This window comes from Gymnoscopelus braueri, assembly GCF_963280865.1.
Source record: "Gymnoscopelus braueri genome assembly, chromosome: 11".
In the NCBI taxonomy this organism is placed as follows: domain Eukaryota; kingdom Metazoa; phylum Chordata; class Actinopteri; order Myctophiformes; family Myctophidae; genus Gymnoscopelus; species Gymnoscopelus braueri.
Genome location: NC_137613.1, coordinates 40,067,498 through 40,089,548, shown reverse-complemented (window position 1 = coordinate 40,089,548; position 22,051 = coordinate 40,067,498). Strand labels below are relative to the sequence as shown.

The window sequence follows — 22,051 nt, the reverse complement described above, 5'->3', positions numbered from 1 at the left end:
GTATTATTTTTCTGTTAAGTATATTGTACATATTGGGGGTCCTTCCTCTTGGCATGAAAATGTTTGAGAAAACATAAAACAATATTAGACATTAAAGTTTGACTGACCTGCCCTAGTTGCTTATTTTGGCCTTATTTTTTATTTTTCCTCCGAGGTGGAAAGACTGGTGACGCGAGGTTATATTTTTATAGACCTGGTTGCTTGTTTCTCTCCAGCAGAATCTGGCAACACTGTTAACCACGCTCTCTCTAATTGTTTGTCTAAAACTTTCTGTTACAGTAAAATCCATCTAAAAGTACCACCACACAACTGAAAAGTTTCGCGACTATGACCACAAGTTAGAAGCTCTGAAAGTGATCCAAACGATCGTGTATGATGTAACTCTATGAGGCAGATGGTTGTTTTCCCCCAGCTAAAATCGAATGGGGCGTGAATTCTTGGCCGTTCCCGTACATTTCAGGCATAATCCTTAAACAATGGTCAAGCCATGACGTTGTGTGCCATGCAACACTAATAAAAGTACAAATATTAAACTGTAAAACACACATTTAGTATGTTATTTTTTAGGGTACAGTGTTAGTATATTGACCTACCTGTGTGACAGATACAATTGGAGACACGTGCTGAACATGGCGACGCCACCCACCGCCCACGCTAGCCTTATCCCCACAACAGTTAGGTTTTCCCCATGAAAGGCCATAAGGACCCCATTAGCGGCCAAACGGGTGGTCAATTTTATCTGGGGTGACTTTAAATCAACTTTTGATGCTTCGGCCTGATCAACACCAGGCGGTAAAGCAGGAATCGTTATAGAGTCAATCATTTTTCTGATATATGAACGGAACATTATGCTAATCTCTCAAGAACCACCCGTATTCTGCTCTCGTAGAAGCCTGGTAAACCCTCCCTCCGGAAATCTCATTTCCATTTGATTCCACTCCTGGAATCAAATGGAAATGAGATTTCCAGAGGGAGGGTTTACCAGGCTAGAAGGACGGTGGCCTTCACCACATATGCAGCTACTAGGGGAAAACAGTCACACAGAGTTTGTGAGTGTGAAATATAGGGATATTGAGCGAATAATAGAAAAATAACCAATACTTACTCAGAAATGCACCATGTACAGAATCAAAAGGAAACAGGAAAGCACAAAGGAAACCAAAATAACTACTAAAACGAAGCTCCAGCATGTCTCTCAGCCAACAAATGGAGTAGGCCTTCAGTTCAGGTGTGGTGCTAATCAGCTCTAATCAGTTCAGTACAGGTGCCTATTTATTGCCAATTTATATTAACAAATTTTCCTGAGCTCCTCTCTAGAGAGCAGCCAGATAACATTTTAATTCTAAGTACTCATTCTAAGTACGAACATATCGGCAGCTGTTCAGCATTAGCTGCTAAGTGTTTTTCATGCACTTGGGGTAAATTGTACTCTGTGTGTGTGTGTGTGTGTGTGTGTGTGTGTGTGTAAAGTACAGTTGTGAACTGCATGCGTGTACTATGCGTACACAGTATGTGTATATACTATTTGATACTGCATCAAATCAAACCAGTACCATGAAACGTACACTGCAAACAGTATAGCAAAGTTGTTATTCTAAAAGTGCAACATTATACTACTGCTTTAGATATCCACTTACTTTATTTACCCACAAATCTTTAAAGAAGTTGGCCGAAGGTCATTCTGCTACAAAGCTTCATCTGATTGGAATGATCGTCCTCGATCTCCTAGATCCATTTTGTCGCTTCAGAACGTTTATGCTTCTAAATTGACTGTACTGGTAGGGATATATACACTGATGTATTTGTACTGTACCCTTCTTTCTCTTCTGTTGTTTAACAGCTGATGGTGGTGATGGGTAGGAGAGGGTGAGCTAGCTATCTGTTTATGAATGTATCTGTATACTTGTATTGTATGTATCTATCTATGTCTGTTGTTCATGTTTTTATGGGACCCCTCGAAAATTAGATGCTGCATCTCAAGGGGCTACCCCTTCATAAAAATCTGAAATAATCAAGTGCTTATTCCTTTACTGTTTGGAACCCCTTTTTATACTGCCAACTCAAGGTGCAGCACATTTTTTAAACACAATGTTTGTTTTCAAATGAAAAAAATGAAATAAACAGAAGAATAATGTACTTTTTTGCTTTTGCCTTTTTGTTTAAGATTCTTTGGAGTAATGGAAACAAATTAGCATCATTATTTGAAGTTAAATCAATTTGGCATTTAGTATATTTATGCTGAAATTGCTATTTTAAGTTAAATTCACTCAAGTTTTCATTACACAACTTTTTAGGTCAACCGGGTTCCTCAAAAGATTTAAGTTTATTTTGTTTATCTGGGCTTAATTAAAATAGAGGATCATCTCAGATAGTAGACCTACTGTATGCTAGTATCAAAACTAGCAACTCAATTCCTGTTTAAGCAAACTCAACTCACACTGTGAAAATCATCATGAATATTCACTTCATACTGCTGACCGTAATGACTACTATATCATAAAATGACTAGACACTCCATTCTGAAACGTATACGCATAAGCATTTCAGGAAAAAATATGAATATGATTTCATACAAAAGAAACCAAATACAAATGTATTCAATTAACTATTCCAAATATTTGATCACAACTGTATCACCACCATGTGATTAACATAACATATTAAATAAGTGACACTTGCAGCCTTCCATTGTATTTATAAACCCAGAGTGACAGCCACTAGGTTCTGTGAGATCTTCTGGTCGGATAATGGCAAACTAGTGCAATGAAAATGGGCTTTTCAACGTGAACCTCAGGTACTGAACAATACTCAAAACTTTTCAGTGTAAATGTCTCACGCTGTGGCTCTGTCAGACGTCTTACCTTGGTGCCAGCACAAATACAAAGGTTTATGACCCTATGCAGCTCCTAGTTTGGGGCTAGCAGAAGTTAAATCCGCAGGCATCTGTAATGGTTCTGAGACGGGGCGTGTCAAACGTGTGAATGGCCAGCCAAAACTGACCCCAAGAAGTCATGAATTCTACTGATTTTAGGATTCTATTCAACGCCACAGTTCAAATGCCAATGTATGATCAGCCTCACCTCTTGACTACTGCCTGAATTTGAATGGTATGGTGGAATTCACTTGCTGTCTGCTCATCCAGATGTGAAAAGTATTCCAGTGCAGCTGCCTAAAGAACAATATTAACACAATTGTTTAGACTCAGTTGTGTTAATATTAAGAGCTCTAAACCTTAGAGCTGTCTAGTATTTGCACACCAAATCATCCTATACGTATAAGACAAGTGATTATAGCACTCATTCAAATACACATCCCCTTGAATGCTTCCACAGGTACACTATACACAGCACTGGTTTGCAACGTGGGGTGTGGGAGACCCCAGGGGTGTTCGAGGGTGCATCCGATCCATTTATACACTCTCAGAGTTAAATGAATACTGAGGACTCTAATGCATATCAAACTGGGGCCCTTGAAATTAAAAAGACTGATAATGCATGTAACAGTGCTGTGTGGATTGTGGTTGTAATAGAACTTTGAGTGTTTACATTTTAAGTTACTCATTTACTTTCCATACAGGACAGGTGACTGACTTTACATAACAGTATTGAAGCAAAGTCACTTGTACCAACTTTCTACCTCGTCTGAGTCATTCCTTCACATTCCTCAAACCTGTCATCTCCTCATACCAAATGCATGTGGCTGCTATAGACACATGCATGCTGTAATGTGACCTTGTACACAGGAAACTAGTGTTCATTCCATACTTCACTAGTTAGGCTTGAAGTGCATGTTCTGTGCAATGAATAGGATTCATCATCATATCATGCATTGTAATGAGTGTGGAAGAAGGACATCAAATAGAATTATGGTGGATCTGCAATGTGGCCGCTTAAATCTAATATCAGTTGATCTTGTTTTCAACTCAGCTAGGCTTAGACGTACAGGTGATTGTGGACTAGTTACTTACACAGGGATTACAGACAAAAAAGAAACCCTGAAGAGAAAAGAATGCAACAGGCCACTGTTGTCAACAAACTGACATTGTTGAAAAGGACACAGAAGTCATATTTACAATTGTATTTTAATAAATATCTACAGCATTGTCTTAATCAAAATATTTACACTTACAAACATTAGTATCAAAAGCTAGCCGATCACTTGGTGATGAGTAAAAAAAGAAAATTGATCTGAAAGTATCATTTTAATAAATATCTACTGCATTATCTTAATCAAAAATATTTACACTTAGAAAACAAACAAATTAGCATCAATATCTAGAATGAGATATATATTAAATCAAATCAGTCTGTGGTCAATAATTGTTTTTATGAAAGATATCTAGCACTTCATATTGATCAGTGGCTCATATTCAGACCTTTCAAATATACAATAATTAATACCACATGTAAGCATACACATTCAAATCAAAAGTTCAATGATTATTAAAAAATATTTGCACTTATAGCAAACAAATTAGCATCATCAATATCTAGAATGTGAATGTGTGCCTTTGGTGATGAATAAAAAAAGAAATCATCTGAAAGTTGTGGTTACATCACCCCTACATCAGGACACATTGTCAACTTTAAAGAAATAAAGTAGCTTTTCAGTGTGTAATCCTTGGTGATGGTCATGTTGCTGTCCAGGCCCGCCTGATCACACAGGCTTTAGGGCTGCCGCCATGGGCACCAAGCTCTGGGGGCCAAAAATGGCTATAACAGCGGCAAAATATTGTCCTGCTGTTGGGCTGCTGAGGTAGCGGCAAAACGATGCCACCGGCCAACACAAGGGCTAATCCAACCCTTGTTGGGACTGCACATGATTGGAGGCGGCCTTTGGTGGTGCAGGTCCTCTCCTGTTGTACAGTAGCTAGCTACTGTTCATCCCTCTCGCTCCTTCCTGAACTTCTGACTTCACCACAGCGACTAGGGGGAAAACACAGAAAGTTAGTGAGTGAGTGTGTGAGAGTGATAGAGTGAGAGTTCAGCAAATTCCACACCACAACTATAACAAAGACAATAGTGAACAATATACAGTTTAGTTAAGAGAAACTTAACAGAGAGACTGACTCTAGCCGACTCTAACCAAATTACAATCTGAGGAGGATGGAGGAGGAGTAGGACCCCCCCCCCCCCCCCTTTTCATCAAAGGGTTCAATAAAAGTGTAAGAACCCATTGTCTCAATGGGTGAATAAAGGTTAGATACAAATACAAAATAACATGTTTGTGCTGTCAGGCAGATACCTACCAAAACCGTTACTTTTCAGTAACCTCCATGACTTCCATCTGCATCTTCCTGGGGCCAGTCAAGATGAGGTGGTTGATGGCCTTGTAGTCCATTTCCAGAACGCTCTGGTTATTGATGGCAACTACAAGCTGACACACCTGGGACAGATACAGAGGGAGAGGAAGGGGTATGATGGAGAGAGAGAGGGAGAGAAAAACACAAAATGACTTGAAATTAAATGATTTGACCCACTTTTCACTATATTCTGAGAATGACACTCCAAAGTCATGAAGGCTTATAGCCATTTACTTATGTAAGCCTTTGTAGAAGTACTGCTTTTTACATTTACTTGCTTCAGTCTTGATCCACCCGAGAGAGGTCATTTTAACGTCCTACAGTACCAGGCTAATGCAACAAAGCAGGATCTTTTGGGGATAATGGCTACCAAAAAGTATGACATTACAACATTCAGCGCCATTTTCCATGATTCCTACCTTCATCCCAGCAACCGCAGCAGGTCCATGGGGCTCCACAGCCTGGACGTGACATGGTCCAGTCCCTCGAACAACGAACCCCCAGCCCAACCCGTCGCTCTCGATCTGTGCAAAGACAACACATGACAAAGATTTGTATTTGTCGGTAGCAGAAAGTGTGTGTGTGTGTGTGTGTGTGTGTGTGTGTGTGTGTGTGTGTGTGTGTGTGTGTGTGTGTGTGTGTGTGTGTGTGTGTGTACATGGAGGGGGTATATCTCTTGAGCAGAGCTTGATGAATTGTGAGTTCAGAGTTGCAAGTGAATTATTGTGGGTACGTACTCTTAACATTTTCTTCCTGTAGGGTCCTGCTGGTTGCTGTAGTTCCTCTGGAGTTACAGTTTTCTTCAGGACTGCAAATTGAAACAGGTATCATGACTGTCTGAAAACTTTATTTAGTTTATTTATCTCTTCTACAGGATTGCAATGGTTAAACTCACACTACAGTAGATTGCATATAGAGCCCGACCAACCATTATTTGACTTTTTTGATGACACTGGCTTTAGCAAAATATGCAGCCGAACCCAGTTATAAACCACTTCTATCCTGGCGTCCCTACTTTGGGCGTGGAATTATTATAGGTGAAACCTTTGGTTAAATAAAAAAGTTCAATGTGTTTATTTTTAAAAAGGTTTATCCGTATTATTTTTTTTGTTTATAAATTAAATGTCCTCAAATTGGTTTCTGACCCAAAAGTCGGTTGGACTCTAATTGCAAAATTGAGGGAGATGGATTGCACACTCAGATTCTATGCAGAGTAGACCAACACTATTATAACACATTTGTATTTTATATTATTAATTACTATGTCATACATTGGGGTTGAGCAAATGGGCTCTAATGTGCAAGTTCTCCTTGCCTGATTTGGGGTTGGTGAGCACGGGAGAGGAGGCGGTGGTGTGGCGTGTGGGTCGTCTCCTGTTGGACTGCATGGAGGAGGTGGTGGAGGGGGCTGGTCCTCTGCTGTACATCCTCTGGAGCATGGCTCTGGTGTTGGGCAGGAGGAGGGAGGAGGCCTTGGATTCTGCAGGTCCTCTCCTGTTGTACAGGGGTTTCCTACTGTTCATCCCTCTGGCTCCTTCCTTAGCGACTAGGGGGAAACACAGCCACACAGAGAGTTAGTGAGTGAGAGTTAAGCAAAGTCCACACCACAGCTATAACAAAGACAATATTGTAGTTAAGAGAAACTTAACAGAAAGAGAGACATACTGACAGAAGGTTGTAAATCATAATCAATAAAGGTTATATACGAATACAAAATAACATGTTTTACGCCTTCAAAAGAAACATTGAGTTGGACATCCTAATTCAAATTTGGCTCAAACTATTGGACTCTTAAGAGATCTATGGGATCTACACTTTTGCCAACCAAGATTCTTGACTAAATGGATGGATAAAAACACTATATACAGGAAATTATCCATGGGTCACTCTCTAGAACTCAGAATTAATGCAATGCGATAAGTTGTATCTTTAAGTCAATGGTTCTCAACGTGGGGTCATGGGACCTCCAGGGGTCCTTGAGGTGGTTGCAGGGGGTCCCCAGCAAAATTACTTAATATAGCATCAAAATCAGTTTTAACCATCAGCTATTTGAAAATAGCGATCTAAAGTCACACAAGTTGTGAGCTTGTAGATCTGCTATTTTCAAATAAATCTTGAAAAACATTTCAACAACACAGATCTTGTAAGGGGGTCCCTGGCCTGGACTCCCTGGCACGAAATATTTTCAGGTGGGGTCCGTGGCCAAATGGGCTACATATTATTTAGAAGCCACTTTTGATTGTTATGATTTAAAAGTAACTACATTTAACGAACCCTAGAGTTGTGATTAGCTGCGACTCATTGTCCTGCAGTAGGCTAGGCGACCAACAGTTTCTCATTCAAATCATAACATTAGTTTGTAACTGCTTACAGTTCACTGAAGCAAATATTACAAAAAAAACAACATTATCAACACGTTTGCAGGAATAACGTGTGCTTTCGTGCCAACGTAGAAAAATAATCCATGAACTAGCATTACTAGTAGCTCTGGTCCATACACGTTACTGGCCTAAATTGCACAGTTACCAAATCTACATGAATAACATTTCCGTTGCATATATAATAATTCAACATCACTTACGTTCAGAACGGTCAAGGGACTCGGTGATCGCAAGCCAAGTTGCTATATTGCAGATGAGATCCATCTCTAGTCTAGCTTCGTTCCGTTCTCCTCGTCTTCAGCTGATAAACGTCCTGCGTTGACTCTGTTAAGTTCGTTGATCTCTCTCTGCTGATTCTCTCGGATGATGCTCCGTGTCTCTGTTCTCAAAGCTCTGAAACGCTGGCGTCTCGTCAGGTGTTTTAATAGCGGTGGCGACCCAACGGCCTCGAACTGTGATTGGCTGAGGCAACGTTTCGAATGTGTAGAACAGCGCGCCACAGGTTGTTTACCGCTCCTCTAGCCAATCACAGCACTTCGTTCTCCTCTAGCCAATCACAGCACTTCGTTAGCAGCAACAGCACGCCCAACGTTTTCGTACGTTTACGTCGCGTCGTAACTGACGTAAGCGTGACGTCGTCACTGAAGCGTCATAACTCGTAACTACTTGAAAACAACGTTAAAAACATGCATGTGTGCAGCGTTGCTTCATTTTAGAACAATTTAGAAACAGAATCCGTGAACAAATTCGCTCCATAGCTACCAAATGCATACAATCGTGATACTGAGCTACAAACAGATCATTTATAACTTAAATAACTTCATAAATAATTCTAAGTGCTGGAAATTAAAATAATGCAAAAAACTAAAACGACAACAACATTACACTAGGACAGTGGTGGAAAGTAACTAAGTACATTTACTCAAGTACTGTACTTAAGTTCAATTTTGAGGTATTTTTTACTTTACTGGAGTATTTCCAAATGTCAATACTTTTACTTCTACTCCACTACATCTCAGAGGTAAATATTGTACTTTTACTCCACTACAATTATTTGAAAACTTTAGTTACTAGTTACTTTGCTGATATAAATTATTACATTATAAAACATACATTAACCAGTTTAGCCCTATTTTATACATAGGCTATTTTCAAACATTTTAGTACTTTTACTTTAGGTACTTTAAGTACATTTTGATGCCAATACTTTTGTACTTTTACTCAAGTACATGTTTTTTTCTGGACTTTTACTTGTAACGAAGTATTTCTATATTGCAGTATTGGTACTTTTACTTAAGTAAAGAATTTGAGTACTTTTTCCACCACTGCTGACTAGTCTAACTCTGAGTTGATGGCTTATCACGTGTGTGGCTATTGTTATTGACGTGATAATTAAAGGCTGCTGGCGACGGAATTCACACATTAACTCAACGTCACTGAATTGAGTACTTCATTAGTATTCAAATTGCGTGTCATAGCACAGCAAAATCTTGAATCTTCAATACAGTTTGTGTCTTCAATGCCAAGTTAATACTATTCTGTAATAGATACAGGAATGCTCGCTGTTAACTTAACACTGCTATTATATCTGATAAGCCTAACCAGCATTTATTTATAACAATCCTTGCACTATTCTATGGTAATAAACAGGGTGATTAACATTAGAAACAGTAGAAAATCAGTACAAAGCATATTGTAATTGTACTCAGTGTTACTGTGAAACTGGGCCTGAGTGGGCCTGGCGAAGCACGCGCATTTTTTTTTACATTAGGAACTAGAGAGGGAATAGTTATAGTATACCCTCCCAAAAAATCTAGAACACACCACTGCCTATATATATATATATATATATATATATGTAAGTAGAGTGCAGAGTTTTACTGCGTTCTTTATTGACGCTGATCGCTTCAGAACCATGGATAGCGCCGCTGACAGCGTCCCTTAGAGCAGTGGTTCTCAAACTTTTTCATGTCAAGGACCCCCAAATTGACACTTATTAGCCTGCGGACCCCCATTCGAAAATATATGCCTCAGGTACCCCCATAACTAAGAGAAGATTTTTAAGGCTCTAGCACTGATTCTCAAACATTTTAATTTCAAGGACCCCCAGTTTGACATGCTTCAAGCTACGGGCCCCCATTTGATGACATTTCTATCTCTGGGACCCCAATTTATATTGTAAAATGAATGTTAATTTAACTCTGAGAGTGTACAAATGGAACCAAATGGACCCGTCAGGGTCCATTTGGTTTCATTTGTACACTCTCTGAGTTTCAGACCCATATGGGTCGAATTTGGTTCCTAACTATCCATCATTTAGCTGGGGACCCCCTGGAACTTCCTCAAGGACCCCTGGGGGTCCCCGGACCCCACTTTGAGAACCAATGCACTAGAGTTTAAGATCTACACACCAGTGTTGCCATGTCCGCTTATTATAAGCCACTTTGGGCTTCTTTTTCTGTAAAGTTGCTTGTAAATATTGGTGGTTGCGGTTTTTGGGGGCTTGTTTCTAAAGTGTAGTTGCTTATTTGGGCTTGCTGTGTAATGTTGTTTAAACCAGTGTTTCTCAAACATTCTCATGTCAAGGACCCTTGACCCTTTGACTGTTAATGGAATCAGAGTATTTATACATTGTGGTATTGCTACTTTTACTGAAGCCACCTCTGACACTGACAATCAATTTGTTTGTGTGAACTTTCAGAAAAGGCAGAAGACCCTGCGTGCATCCCCATCTTCTGGATCAGCAAATGGGTCGACTATTCTGATAAATACGGGCTAGGTAAGGCACACTTCTGCATTTTGGGGAAATATTTATTTTCTAAATGTTTTATTCTGCCTTCACATCATATCAGTTAAAGCCTCTTGCAACTGAGAATTTGTATGCAACTGTTTGCAGGGGTAGAATAACTAGTCGCATGATGTGACTACAGTACTGCAATAATGTGCAGTGTCTATGTAGACTTGCCTTCTGCCATTTCTTCCTAGCTTGGTGTATTTTAAAAGTTTTTATGGGGTTTTTCCAGGCTACCAGCTGTGTGACAACAGCGTGGGTGTGCTCGTCAACGATTACACACGGTTGATGATGTACACTGATGGAGAAATCCTGCAGTACATTGACAAAACCAATGCAGAGAGCTACATCAGTGTATGCTCGTACCCTGCCACGCTCACCAAGAAGGTCAATAGTTGTCTCTGTCTCTGACCCAGCATATATATCTTTTTTTTTTACATTTAAGATGTTACTAACTCAGCTATTGGTGGGCATGGAGCCAAAAACAGGGAGCCAGATGTATTTAAGGCAGTGGTGGAAAAAGTACTCACATTCTTTACTTAAAAGCACCAATACTGCAATATAGAAAAACTCTGTTACAAGTGAAAGTCCAGAATTCTAAATATACTTGAGTACAAGTATTGGCATCAAAATGTACTGAAAGTACTCATTATGCAGAATATCCCATTTCACATTTTTTCAAATGAATAAAATGTATAAAAATCTTTTGAAAAGAGCAGATCTACAAGCTTGTAGCTCGGCTATTTTCAAATGGCCGAAATGTATATAGGGGCTGAAGTGGGTGATGTATCTTTTGTAGCAATCAAAATCTACAACATAACTAGTAAGGTTTTCAAATGATTGTAGTGGAGTGAAAGTACAATATTTGCCTTTGAGATGTAGTGGAGTAAAAGTACTGGGAAATACTCCAGTAAAGTAATAAATACCTCAACATTGTACTTGAGTAAATGTACTTTGTAATTTGCTATTGGGTCCACAGCAAGTAAAGTGTGTGGCGGGGAGTGAGTCTGTGGGAAAGAGAGACATACACTTATTTGATGAAACATCAGATGAAAGATCCATTTCGTTCCTGTAGCGAGTTTTTTGCCCATGCACCCCATATTATGATCTGGCTTGAAAGTACACTAGGCTCAACACTATATACTCACTTATACTCATCTACTGGCAGTGGGAAAGGAGTTCAATTCATTCACGTATTCGCCCAGTATGGAGTTATTTCCTCCATGCTTGGAGCACCTTTTATACCTGAGATCTCGTGCTATCCTGATCTCTTGGTGTAGTCACACTTAAAGTAGTCGTAGCATTACAGCTTGATCTGTGGAAGTCTTTACACTTTTCTGTCTCACTGCCTCCTTTTTTATGTTTGTTAATCCTTATCACTTTGTTTATCGCCGCTCTCTTGCAGATAACGTTGCTCAAGTACTTCCGTAGCTACATGAGCGAGCACCTTCTCAAGGCCGGTGCCAACATGGCACGTAGAGACGGTGACGAGCTCGTCGAGCTGGCACGCCTGGCCTACCTCTCTCACTGGTTCAGGACCAAGAGTGCCATCGTGCTGCACCTGTCGAACGGCACAGTCCAGATTAACTTCTTCCAGGTTGGTAAACTTCAATGCATCCAAAGAGTAATGTCAGACCAACAACACACGTGTAGGCTTCACACACTCCTAGTTGGGAGTGTGTTCAGGAGTTTATATTTGGGACCAAGACCAAGCACAATTCTGTTGTACTTTCAGGTAGGGCTGGGTGATATGACTTCACATTGATGTCCCAAGTATTCTGATAGATCTGCCATTGGAAATGGCAGATCTACATCTGCCATTGGAAATGGCTGATCTACACAATCGTTGTGAGCTTGTAGGGCTGTTATTTTTGTACACTATTGTGAAATAGAATACACTTACATATTTTTTTCGTGCGACTGGTGAATGGGTCAAACCAGCAATGGAATACATGTTCAGAAGCAGCCGTACTGGTCCCGAATATTTCAAAAGGTATATATTCAACTGGTTGGCCGGATTTAGAACGGCAAGAACTTACTGTAGGACTAGAACGACTGCAACAAAAACGAACACAGATTTAGAACGATATTATCTAAACCTCTAAATTCTACATATTGTGCTAGATTGTTAAGGAAAAGCAGCGCTAGTGTCCTTCCACGCTGCATCATAGATTGCACTTGGCGTAACACATTAAATTACATGTTTTCATCTCCTCCAGGACCACGCCAAGGTGATCCTCTGCCCCCTGATGGTGCTGTGACATACATCGATGAGAAGCGAGTCTTCCGCACCTACAAACTGTCCTTGCTGGAGGAGTTTGGCTGCAGCAGGGAGCTGGCCACAAGGATGCGCTACGCCAAGCAGATGGTGGAGAAGCTGCTGAGCTCCAAGGGCTCTGCAGCGCAATCTTAAATAATTATGAGAAGCCACTTTGGGTTAATTGATATTTTTTTCTATGTATAATTTTAAATGTGTCTTTACATTTTGTATTTTCAAATAAAAAGAATTTGAGCAATATAAATAACTGGTTTGTTTAGGCATGTTTACAATACTCAAGGAAGTTGTATGTTGGAAGTTCATGTAACGTTTGTAATATATTTGCTGGCTAGATCTGGTGTGGACACAAATGATAGCTGGTACGCAGTGGAAGAAGTACTCACATCTTGTACAAGTACCAATACCACAATGTAGCAATACACTCTTCCAGATAAAAGTCTGGTATTCAAAATGTACTTGAGTAAAAGTGAGCTTGTAGATCTGCTATTTTCAAATAGGCAAAGTTTAAATGGGGTTGACGTGGTTAATGTATGTTTTGTAGTAATTAAAGTTTTCAAATGATTGTAGTGAGTAAAAGTACAATATTTGCCTCTGAGATGTGGAGTTGAAGTAAAAGTTTAGAAAATTGGAAATACTTAAGTACGGTAATTGAGTAACTGTACCTTGGCTTCAACCTAATCTGGTACGTCTTTTCCATCAGACGTGAGGCAGTCAAGCATCTATTGCAACTGAAATACAGCCATTTACAGTTTCTGATTAGCTAATGTCCACAGCACCTGAAATTTAACATAGACATTCATCAGCCTTTGGAATTGTTGATACTGTAACTCAAATTCTCATTTGGAATCCCTCTGCCTTAAGCAAATAAAGTGTTCAACTTGTGTTTATTAAACAATAATACTAATAATGATGGCACAGTATGACAATACACTAGCTTTTGTTACATTATAATGCAAAATTAGGCTACATTAGGATATGATGTTTGGACAAATTCTGTTATAATTTAATTCATTGTTAATGTTACAGTATTTATTATTTAACTAACTACTTGCTCTGAGGCGAGCCCTCGAAGTTCCTGTGTCTCTGTTTCTAATGGCCATCAGACAGTACAGTATATGTCCTGTTTATGGGTCACAGAGGTCATGGCAGGTAAAGGATATGCAACCAAATAGTAAACATTACATAATGGGCTAAACTCTACTCCCTAGCTGTCTACCTAGCTGTCCTGAATTATGTTATGCATGTCTTAAACTACATGTCTTAATCCAGGTAGCTTACTTTATTTTGTCTCCCTTGGGAGAAATTTGTCTTATAATTCACTAGTGTTGCAACTTGCAGGTAAAGCATTCAATGAGCCTCAATGAGACCCCAACACACCCCTGGATCACAGTGCAAGAGGATGGAACAGTCCTTATGGCTCATTGCACCTGTAAGAAAAGCTAAGGAGAGGTGCGCTCTCATGCAGCAGCTTTAATGTATGCTGTGTTGGCTGCTATATTGATAAAAGATGAGCAGGCTTGCACCCAGATGCCCTGTGTACACTGAGTCAGCCCAGCATGGAGTCTGTCCGAGGTGTCCCATATGCAGAGATCTGCAACATCAGTTTCAGTCACAAACAAGAGCCCTGTCATGTTCAAGGCTTTAGATGCAACGCATTGTGAGCTTGTAGATCTGCTATTTTCAAAAGACCTTTTTTTCCCCAATCACTGACCTAATGCCACAACTTTCTTTTAATTTTCAACATAACAACATTACCATACTACTGAAAGGAGATTAGACCTCCAATTCAAGAGTCAGACCAACAATTCTCATGGTTCAAACTGATCATTTTATTACATTAATGGATATTTACATCATTTATAGATATTTACAAAATGTACATGGATATGAGACCTTTGCTATTTACATATATACATACTTGATGGTACACAGAACATTAACACAATTTATGTTACATTTGTTTTTGCACAACAAACAAATATGCACAACAAACAAATATGTACAACAAACAAATATGTACAACAAACGAATATGCACAACAAACAAATATGTACATGACACGTAGACAGACAAACAGTAGACAAACGTTTGACAAAACTGTTTCGACCAATGGGCTCGACTTGCGAGCTTGCGCACAGGGTTGCGCACAGAGGCGTCACCTCCATGACGCAAAACGTGTCACAGAGGCCCCAAATAGCATGTCACATTTCCCAATCCGGAAGAAGGAGTGAAAAGGGAGTATGCGCTGGGTGAGCAACTCCATACAAGTGGACGGGCGGGGATTTCCGGTGCCCTCTCTATTTTTTTTAACTCTATGGTTCTCAAGCAGGGGAGCAGCCAGGCGCCTCACAGTGGAGGACTGCAGCTCAGACAGGCGAGTGACGTTCATCAGCTTGCTCCCTGTGTACTTCATCCTGACGGCCTAGTGGAGGAGAGGGAAAACTAGAATTAGAATTCATCTATTTAGGCATCTTTATCTCACTCCATTATATTATACTAACCTAGTGGAGAGGGAACATATTAGTATTCACTATTCATCTATGCAAACGTCCCTATCTTACTCCATTATACTATACTACAATTTACAATTACAATTTAGGCATTAAGCAGACGCTCTTTATCCAGAGCAATTTACAGTAAGCAATTAAGCCAGGTAAACACATACTGTACATCACATGCAGAGAGACAGTGTAGTGTCTCAGTAATCTAGGATCAAGACAGGATAGGTAAACTAAGAAGCTAGCATCAGTCTAAACAATATGATATAAATAATCTGTACATTGAAACTATAGGATGCCAGGTAAACAAATGAACCTAGCATCTGTCTAAATAACATGCTATCTAACCTCCATTTATACTAGTGGAGAGGGAATCTTAGCATATTCATCTATTCAAACATCCACATCTTACTCCATCAACTTCCAAATGCCTTCGTTTGCCAACTCACCTGGAACTTTGTTTTCCCCTCGTTTACGACATTCTTACTGATGTGCTGCATTATGGGCTTCAGGTGAGCCTCGTCGTATGAGGTGTAATACTGCTCTGTAGGAGTCTGCAACACATGAAAAACAATAATTAGGATCATCATATGTGGTGCAATACTGCTCTGTAGGAAAGGGAAAAAAACTAGAATCAAAAGACAAAATGTCAAGCTATCCATCTGTACTAATAAGCCAACATATACATTGATTCTATTGAACTCACCCATGGCAGGCCACCCAGCAGCAGCTGAGAGAGGCACAGTGAAGCAGCAGCAATCTCAGAGGGCCGGTAGTGAACCATGTCGTAGTCAAGGAGTGTCAACTCCATCAGATACTTGGCCAGCATGTGTCTCTCCACAGTACACTAGAACAAACAAACAACACTATTAAAAAGCCTGCTTGCATATACAATTTAAAATACTCTGCTACATGCTTTATTTTAACCACCATTTGACCAGTCACCACTTATGTTCATTTAGGCTATGTTCACACCGTCAGCCCAAATCTGATAATTGTCCTAACCAGATTGGAAATCAGAGTTGTTTCATCAAGTCTGAACAGCATAAACCCTCATGGAAATAAGAATGTCCACAATTTTTTGGGGGTGGATTGAAATATTCAAATCTGTGTGTTTTAGTCTGAACATTGACACTGTGAACGACCATGGCGCTCGTGGGAAATAGACGATCCACAAGCTAACATGTCAAATTGTGCTATTTTCTACACAAATTCAAATTAACCACTTGCCAATAACGTTATAAGGTTAACGGCGATAAGTGTTGACAGTCAGTCCTAAAGATCAGATGCAGTCTGGACAAAGCCTTGGGGCAGAGGGTCAAGTCTGATCACTACACCTTGTATGTTAGTGAACCATGTGAACAGTGACTCACGCTTGCAGCCTTGGATGCTCTCCTGAGGAAGTGCAAAGGCAGCGGGAACCCCAGCTCAAAGTTGAGGGACCGCAACACCACCCGCTCCATCTGTTTGATCTGAGTGGTTGTGAAGGTGTTGTCTGTGATGTAGGCAAAGTCCTGGATCCCTGGGGCATATATCTCCTCATACTTTGAGGCCAGCAGCATGGCAGCGACACCAACAAGCTGGAGCTTCTTTGGTGAAACTGACCGAACCTGTAATACATCACAACAGCTAATTAAAAAAAGAAAGGGAAAAGAAAAGAAAAGAAAGACAAGAGCAGATCAAATGGCAAACAAATTTGTAAGTTGCCCTTACTTGCAGAAAACGATCCAAGATGGCAACTGTGAGATAGAGTGTCTCCTGCCGCAGCTGGAAACTGGAATGAACCTGGATCAGCCAGTTGATTAGGACAGCTCGCATGTGTGCCGTTATGTCGCAGCCCTTCAAGTACCCGGGTCGCACAGCCTGCTTTACCTGTACAAACAAAATACTTCATTACATTGCTGCAAGACACCAGGTCACATCTAGGCCTGTCACAATTATTACATAATTGCACGATTGCAATTATTTTGCATTGTCGTCATAATCAGTTTCATGTTCAAAAATGTTCATACTGTACATGTTCAAAAATAGTGTAAATAGGTCTACAAGCTCACTATGCGTCGCACCGCGTTGCGTCTATTTCCACATTTTCAGTATGACATTATTAAATATGGCCTATTATGGCCATAGCACATTATTTATTTTAATTATTGGTAGAGGTCCTTGTCAGTCATTTCTTTGCATATTTAAATTATTTGTCAAATCTGCCCAGTGCAATTTTTGTTTACAAAGCCTAAAAGCCAAATAGATAAACATAATTTATGTTCCAATGTTCAATGGAAAAACACAATTAAATCGCCATAATTTGTATGACAATTAATCGTCAAGTAAAAAGTCATGATTGTATGACAACCCTTGTCACCTCATGCAGTAAAAAAACATGCCTCTGGCGTCACGTACCTCTAGATCCATTAGATGCGCATATATGTCTTTCACATATTCAGAACATAGGTGGGTCATCTGTGAGTCTCCTGCATCAATGTCCTCTACTGTGAGTGGGTCAGGGAAGGCCAGCCAGAACAGCTCCTCTTCCTCCTTCATGGAAACATCTGCAGCTTGTTCTGGACCAGTGGAGGGAGACACTTGAGGAGGTGCCTCAACTCTGGCTGCTCCAGTCCTCTGAGAAGGAGAAAAAAACAAACATTCAAAACACGTTCTTCTATGAAGTTAAACTGTAGGTAATTTGTATCTTGTATATAGTTAAAATCACTGGTTCTGAACATCAGGTCCAGAGACCACCAGGGGTCCAAATGGACCCTTACAGGTCTGTAACTCTGAGTGTATATCGTCACTGTCGGGTGGAAACCTTGCATGTCCATAACTGTTACTTTTGAGGAAATGGAAAAAATAACCAATTCCAATGGATCCAATGTAGTTATTATTTAGTCACAAACTCTTGTTAATACTTGTCATTGGTTCAATATTTATAAACTTGATTTTAGTTTTAGGGTTACGTTTTTTTTTAGTAAAGAATTGAGGTTTTTCAGAAGGTTAGGATTTAGAGGCAGTTTTTTTTTATAAACAAATCGGCCTCAGGTCTAAATGGGTTTCACTATCTTCCAAATGAGCAAATCTACAAGCTCACAACGCGTTGTGACTAGTCGAGTCACGGCTCCTTTTGCATGACACAACAACATAGGGCATTAATTTATATAAAACATTGAAATATGGAGAATGTTTCAACCCGACAGCGATGATATGCAGTGCTACAGTGCAGACTAGCAAAAACTTACTCGGGATTCCAGGATGGATGCTCTCCACACCTTCCTGTCCAGCATCAGGCGCTCTGCAGTGTTGTTAGCTCTGCTGTCACGCTGCAGTGTGTCTACATAGGTGGTGTGCCTCTCTCCCCTCCTTGCTGTGCCTTGTGTCAGCTTGTTGGCCATCAGTTTCAGGTGCCTGGCACAGTGCCCAGCCAGCCTCGTCATTCTCTCCCTGACCTTGTCCGCGACTCTCGGGAGGTCCACGTTTCTGATGTGGTCCACGTCCACGCACGATACATCAGGGATCCTCTGTATCTTTCTTGTGTAGATGACATCCAGGGCCTTGTCCTGTTGTACTGTCTTGAACTGAGAGTGTACAAAGGGAACCTTAAATTAGAGGTATGCAACTCAACTAAAACAACTAAATGTAAACAATGTAATTTGTTTAAATTGACAGTCAGTTTAAATTAACAAAGGGATTTTTCAGTGTAGGGGTCTGTGAAATTGTAAATGTTGAGAATCAGGGGTTTAAATATTACCTTGGTGTTAGAAGCCTTGTTGGCAAAGTTGGACAGGTCTCCAAGAGCAGCTCTCTTTGGACCAGCTAGGTTGGTCTTCCCCATGTGTGCAGGGTTCTCCATCTCCACGTTCATCCACTGTTCAGGAAACATTCAAAATCAGAAACAAAAACCGTTACAAACACCCGTTAGTTAAAAAGCAACGTTCAACCTGCACTTTACGTTTAGAAGGTTCAAAACAGACTTCACCAACATTCAAAATTCACTCAACAACCAACGTTTAAAAGCATTTGAACAACCAACAGCAGCCAAAACTGCACGGACACAATAAAATAAAGTCAAATAAGCCACAAACCACAAAACAAAAGACTCAAACTTAATGCACGTCGCTTGTCGACCAGCAGAGAAAAGATAATCAAGCTGACAAAGCGTCCGTTATAAGCTCAGTTCGACGAGCGACACCAACACCATAATGTTAACGTTTAGCCTGACGGGAGAAAAACAAGCTTAACTCTAGTTATTTTTCATTATTGTATTCACCATAACGCTGAACTCAAAATCAGAAACAATAACCCATAGTTAAAAAATCACTTGAGGTTTAAAAGATTCATAACGTTTTCAGGTTACAAAAATGCACAAACACCCAAAATAGCAAAAGACTCAATCGACATGTCGCTTGTCGACCAGCAGAGAACAGATAATCAAGCTGACAAAGCGTCCGTTATAAGCTCAGTTCGGCGAGCGACACCAACACCATAATGTTAACGTTTAGCCTGACGGGAGAAAAACAAGCTTAACTCTAGTTATTTTTCATAATTATTGTATTCACCATAACGCTGAACTCAAAATCAGAAACAATAACCGTTTAAAAAACCCATAGTTAAAAATTCACTTGAGGTTTAAGATTCATAACGTTTTCAGGTTACAAAAATGCACAAACACCCAAAATAGCAAAAGACTCAATCGACATGTCGCTTGCCGACCAAAACAGACGTTAAAAACAACGTGTTTAGTTAAAAAGCAACGTTCAACCTGTATAAGTTACGTTTAGACGGTTCAAAACACACTTCACCAACGTTCACAACATTCAAAATTCACTCAACAACCAACGTTTAAAAGCCGTTGAACAACCAACAAACATGAGCAAACAGCAGCCAAAACAGATACTCAAGCTGACAAAGCGTCCGTTATAAGCTGGGAAGATCGGTTCGGCGAGCGACATGTTAGCGTTTAGCCTAACGGAAGAATAACTAGCTTAACTCTAGTTAGTGCTGCACGATTCTTGCTCAAATGTGAATCACGATTTTCCTCCATAAGAATTGAGATCACGATTCTCACACGATTCTCTTGTAAATATAAAAATATTAAGTAAAAAAATTGAAAAAAAAAAAATTGAAAAAAAGAAATCGCCATAATTTAAATTCGAGATTGCATAGGTGTCTGAATCGAGATCACGATATTTTTTCGATTAATTGTGCAGCACTAACTCTAGTTATATTTTCATAATTATTGTACTCACCATAACGCTGAACTCCACCGAAAAGACGATAAAACCGTTAAATTCTGAATACAACTAACAATAAATCTCAAACTCCACCGATGAAGACGATAAAAATAGTTCAATTATGAACGCAACCGATAATAAATCTCTGTTGATGTCTCTAGTCTTCAGTTATCTACCGCAGTAGTGAGTCAGATGCTCTTCGTTAGATTAACAAACACTGACTGATTCACTTTCTCTGCTGTTAGCTAGCTATCGTCCACAGACCGCGCGCCTCCTCTGATTGGCCGGCCTCCCGTGGAAAGAACGCTGCTCATTGGTTGAAGGAATGCACATCGCGACGTTCGAAGGTGCGCGCGGTGCAGCGTGTGGGGAAAAATAGCCGATCTACAAGCTCACAAAGCCACACGTCAGACTCACATCGTGAGCTTGTAGATCAGCTACTTTCCCGCACACGGCGAAACCGTGGCATTTTAAAGGGTTTAACTTTATTTAACAATGTTATTGACACAATACAGTAGTAGGGTTAAACGGCAAAAATAAAATACAAACAAGAATTTATATTATATTAAATCTACATAATTGTCTTTGCGCACAAACTTGTTGTCATGATTAAAAAGATCAAAATGATTTAATAATAACTATTATTAAATGCAGTTTAATACGTCCACAAATTCCTCTTCAAAGGCTACAGTACATCAAGTCTAAAATACACACAGTGCAAACACACACACACGCAGTTGTAATGTACAGATTTTCAGTGGTGTAAACTAAAGTAACTAAGTACATTTACTCAATTACTGTACTTAAGTACAATTTTGAAGTATTTTTTACTTTACTGTCTGCAGTACTTCCAATTTTCAATACTTTTACTTCTACTCAACTCCACTACCTCTCAGATCCAAATATTGAGCTTTTACTCAGTTACTCTTATTCCAGTACATTTATTTGAAAACTTTAGTTAGTTACTTTGCAGATTTTGATTATTACTACAAAACATACATTAACCACTTCAGCCCTATATACTTTGGCTATTTGAAAATAGCCAACCTACAAGCTCACAATGCAGCGACACCTTGTGAGCTTGTAGATCTGCTATTTTCCAAGGATTTTAATACATTTTAAAAACTTGCGAAATGGAACATTCTGCATAATGAGTAGGCTTCTACCATTTTTGACACCAATACTTTTGTACTTTTACTCATACGTTTTGAATTCTTGTAATTGTAATAGAGTATTTCTACATTGCAGTATTGATACTTTTACTTAAGTAAAAAAAAATAGTTATTTTTTCACCACTGCCTACTAGTCTCTCTTATTATGGAGAATGATAATTCACAGAATAACCTGTTTGAATGGTTAGAATCTGAAGATATTATTAACAACTTGACACCTGCTGTTGGTCTCCCTTATATAGTGGCGCTTAGATAATCGAGACTTGTGTACAACATGGACACTGAACTAAGTGGCTATAGGCGTTTATGTATTTCTCTATCACACACACACACACACACACACACACACACACACACACACACACACACACACACACACACACACACACACACACACACACACA

The 22,051-nt window shown here is 39.7% G+C and overlaps 1 protein-coding gene and 1 pseudogene across 2 annotated transcripts in view; one reads left to right on the top strand and one right to left on the bottom strand.

Annotated features, from left to right (window-relative positions):
* The window catches only part of LOC308095634 (serine/threonine-protein kinase PLK1-like), a 32,337-nt pseudogene extending 19,450 nt beyond the window's left edge, over positions 1-12,887 (top strand). Inside the window, exon 11 of the transcript in view lies at positions 12,694-12,887. The product of the transcript in view is annotated as a serine/threonine-protein kinase PLK1-like (transcript). The remainder of the gene's footprint in view (positions 1-12,693) is intronic.
* Positions 12,888-13,080: 193 nt separating this feature from the next.
* On the bottom strand, positions 13,081-20,193 carry LOC308095633 (G2/mitotic-specific cyclin-B2-like; the record flags this gene model as incomplete). Its single annotated transcript, XM_080442683.1, has 10 exons — positions 13,081-13,086; positions 15,103-15,174; positions 15,700-15,804; positions 15,957-16,097; positions 16,624-16,860; positions 16,964-17,122; positions 17,651-17,869; positions 18,580-18,819; positions 18,993-19,109; positions 20,149-20,193. 10 exons carry the CDS (start codon positions 20,191-20,193, stop codon positions 13,081-13,083), a joined length of 1,341 nt encoding a protein of 446 aa, XP_080298809.1.
* Between the last annotated feature and the right edge of the window lie 1,858 nt (positions 20,194-22,051).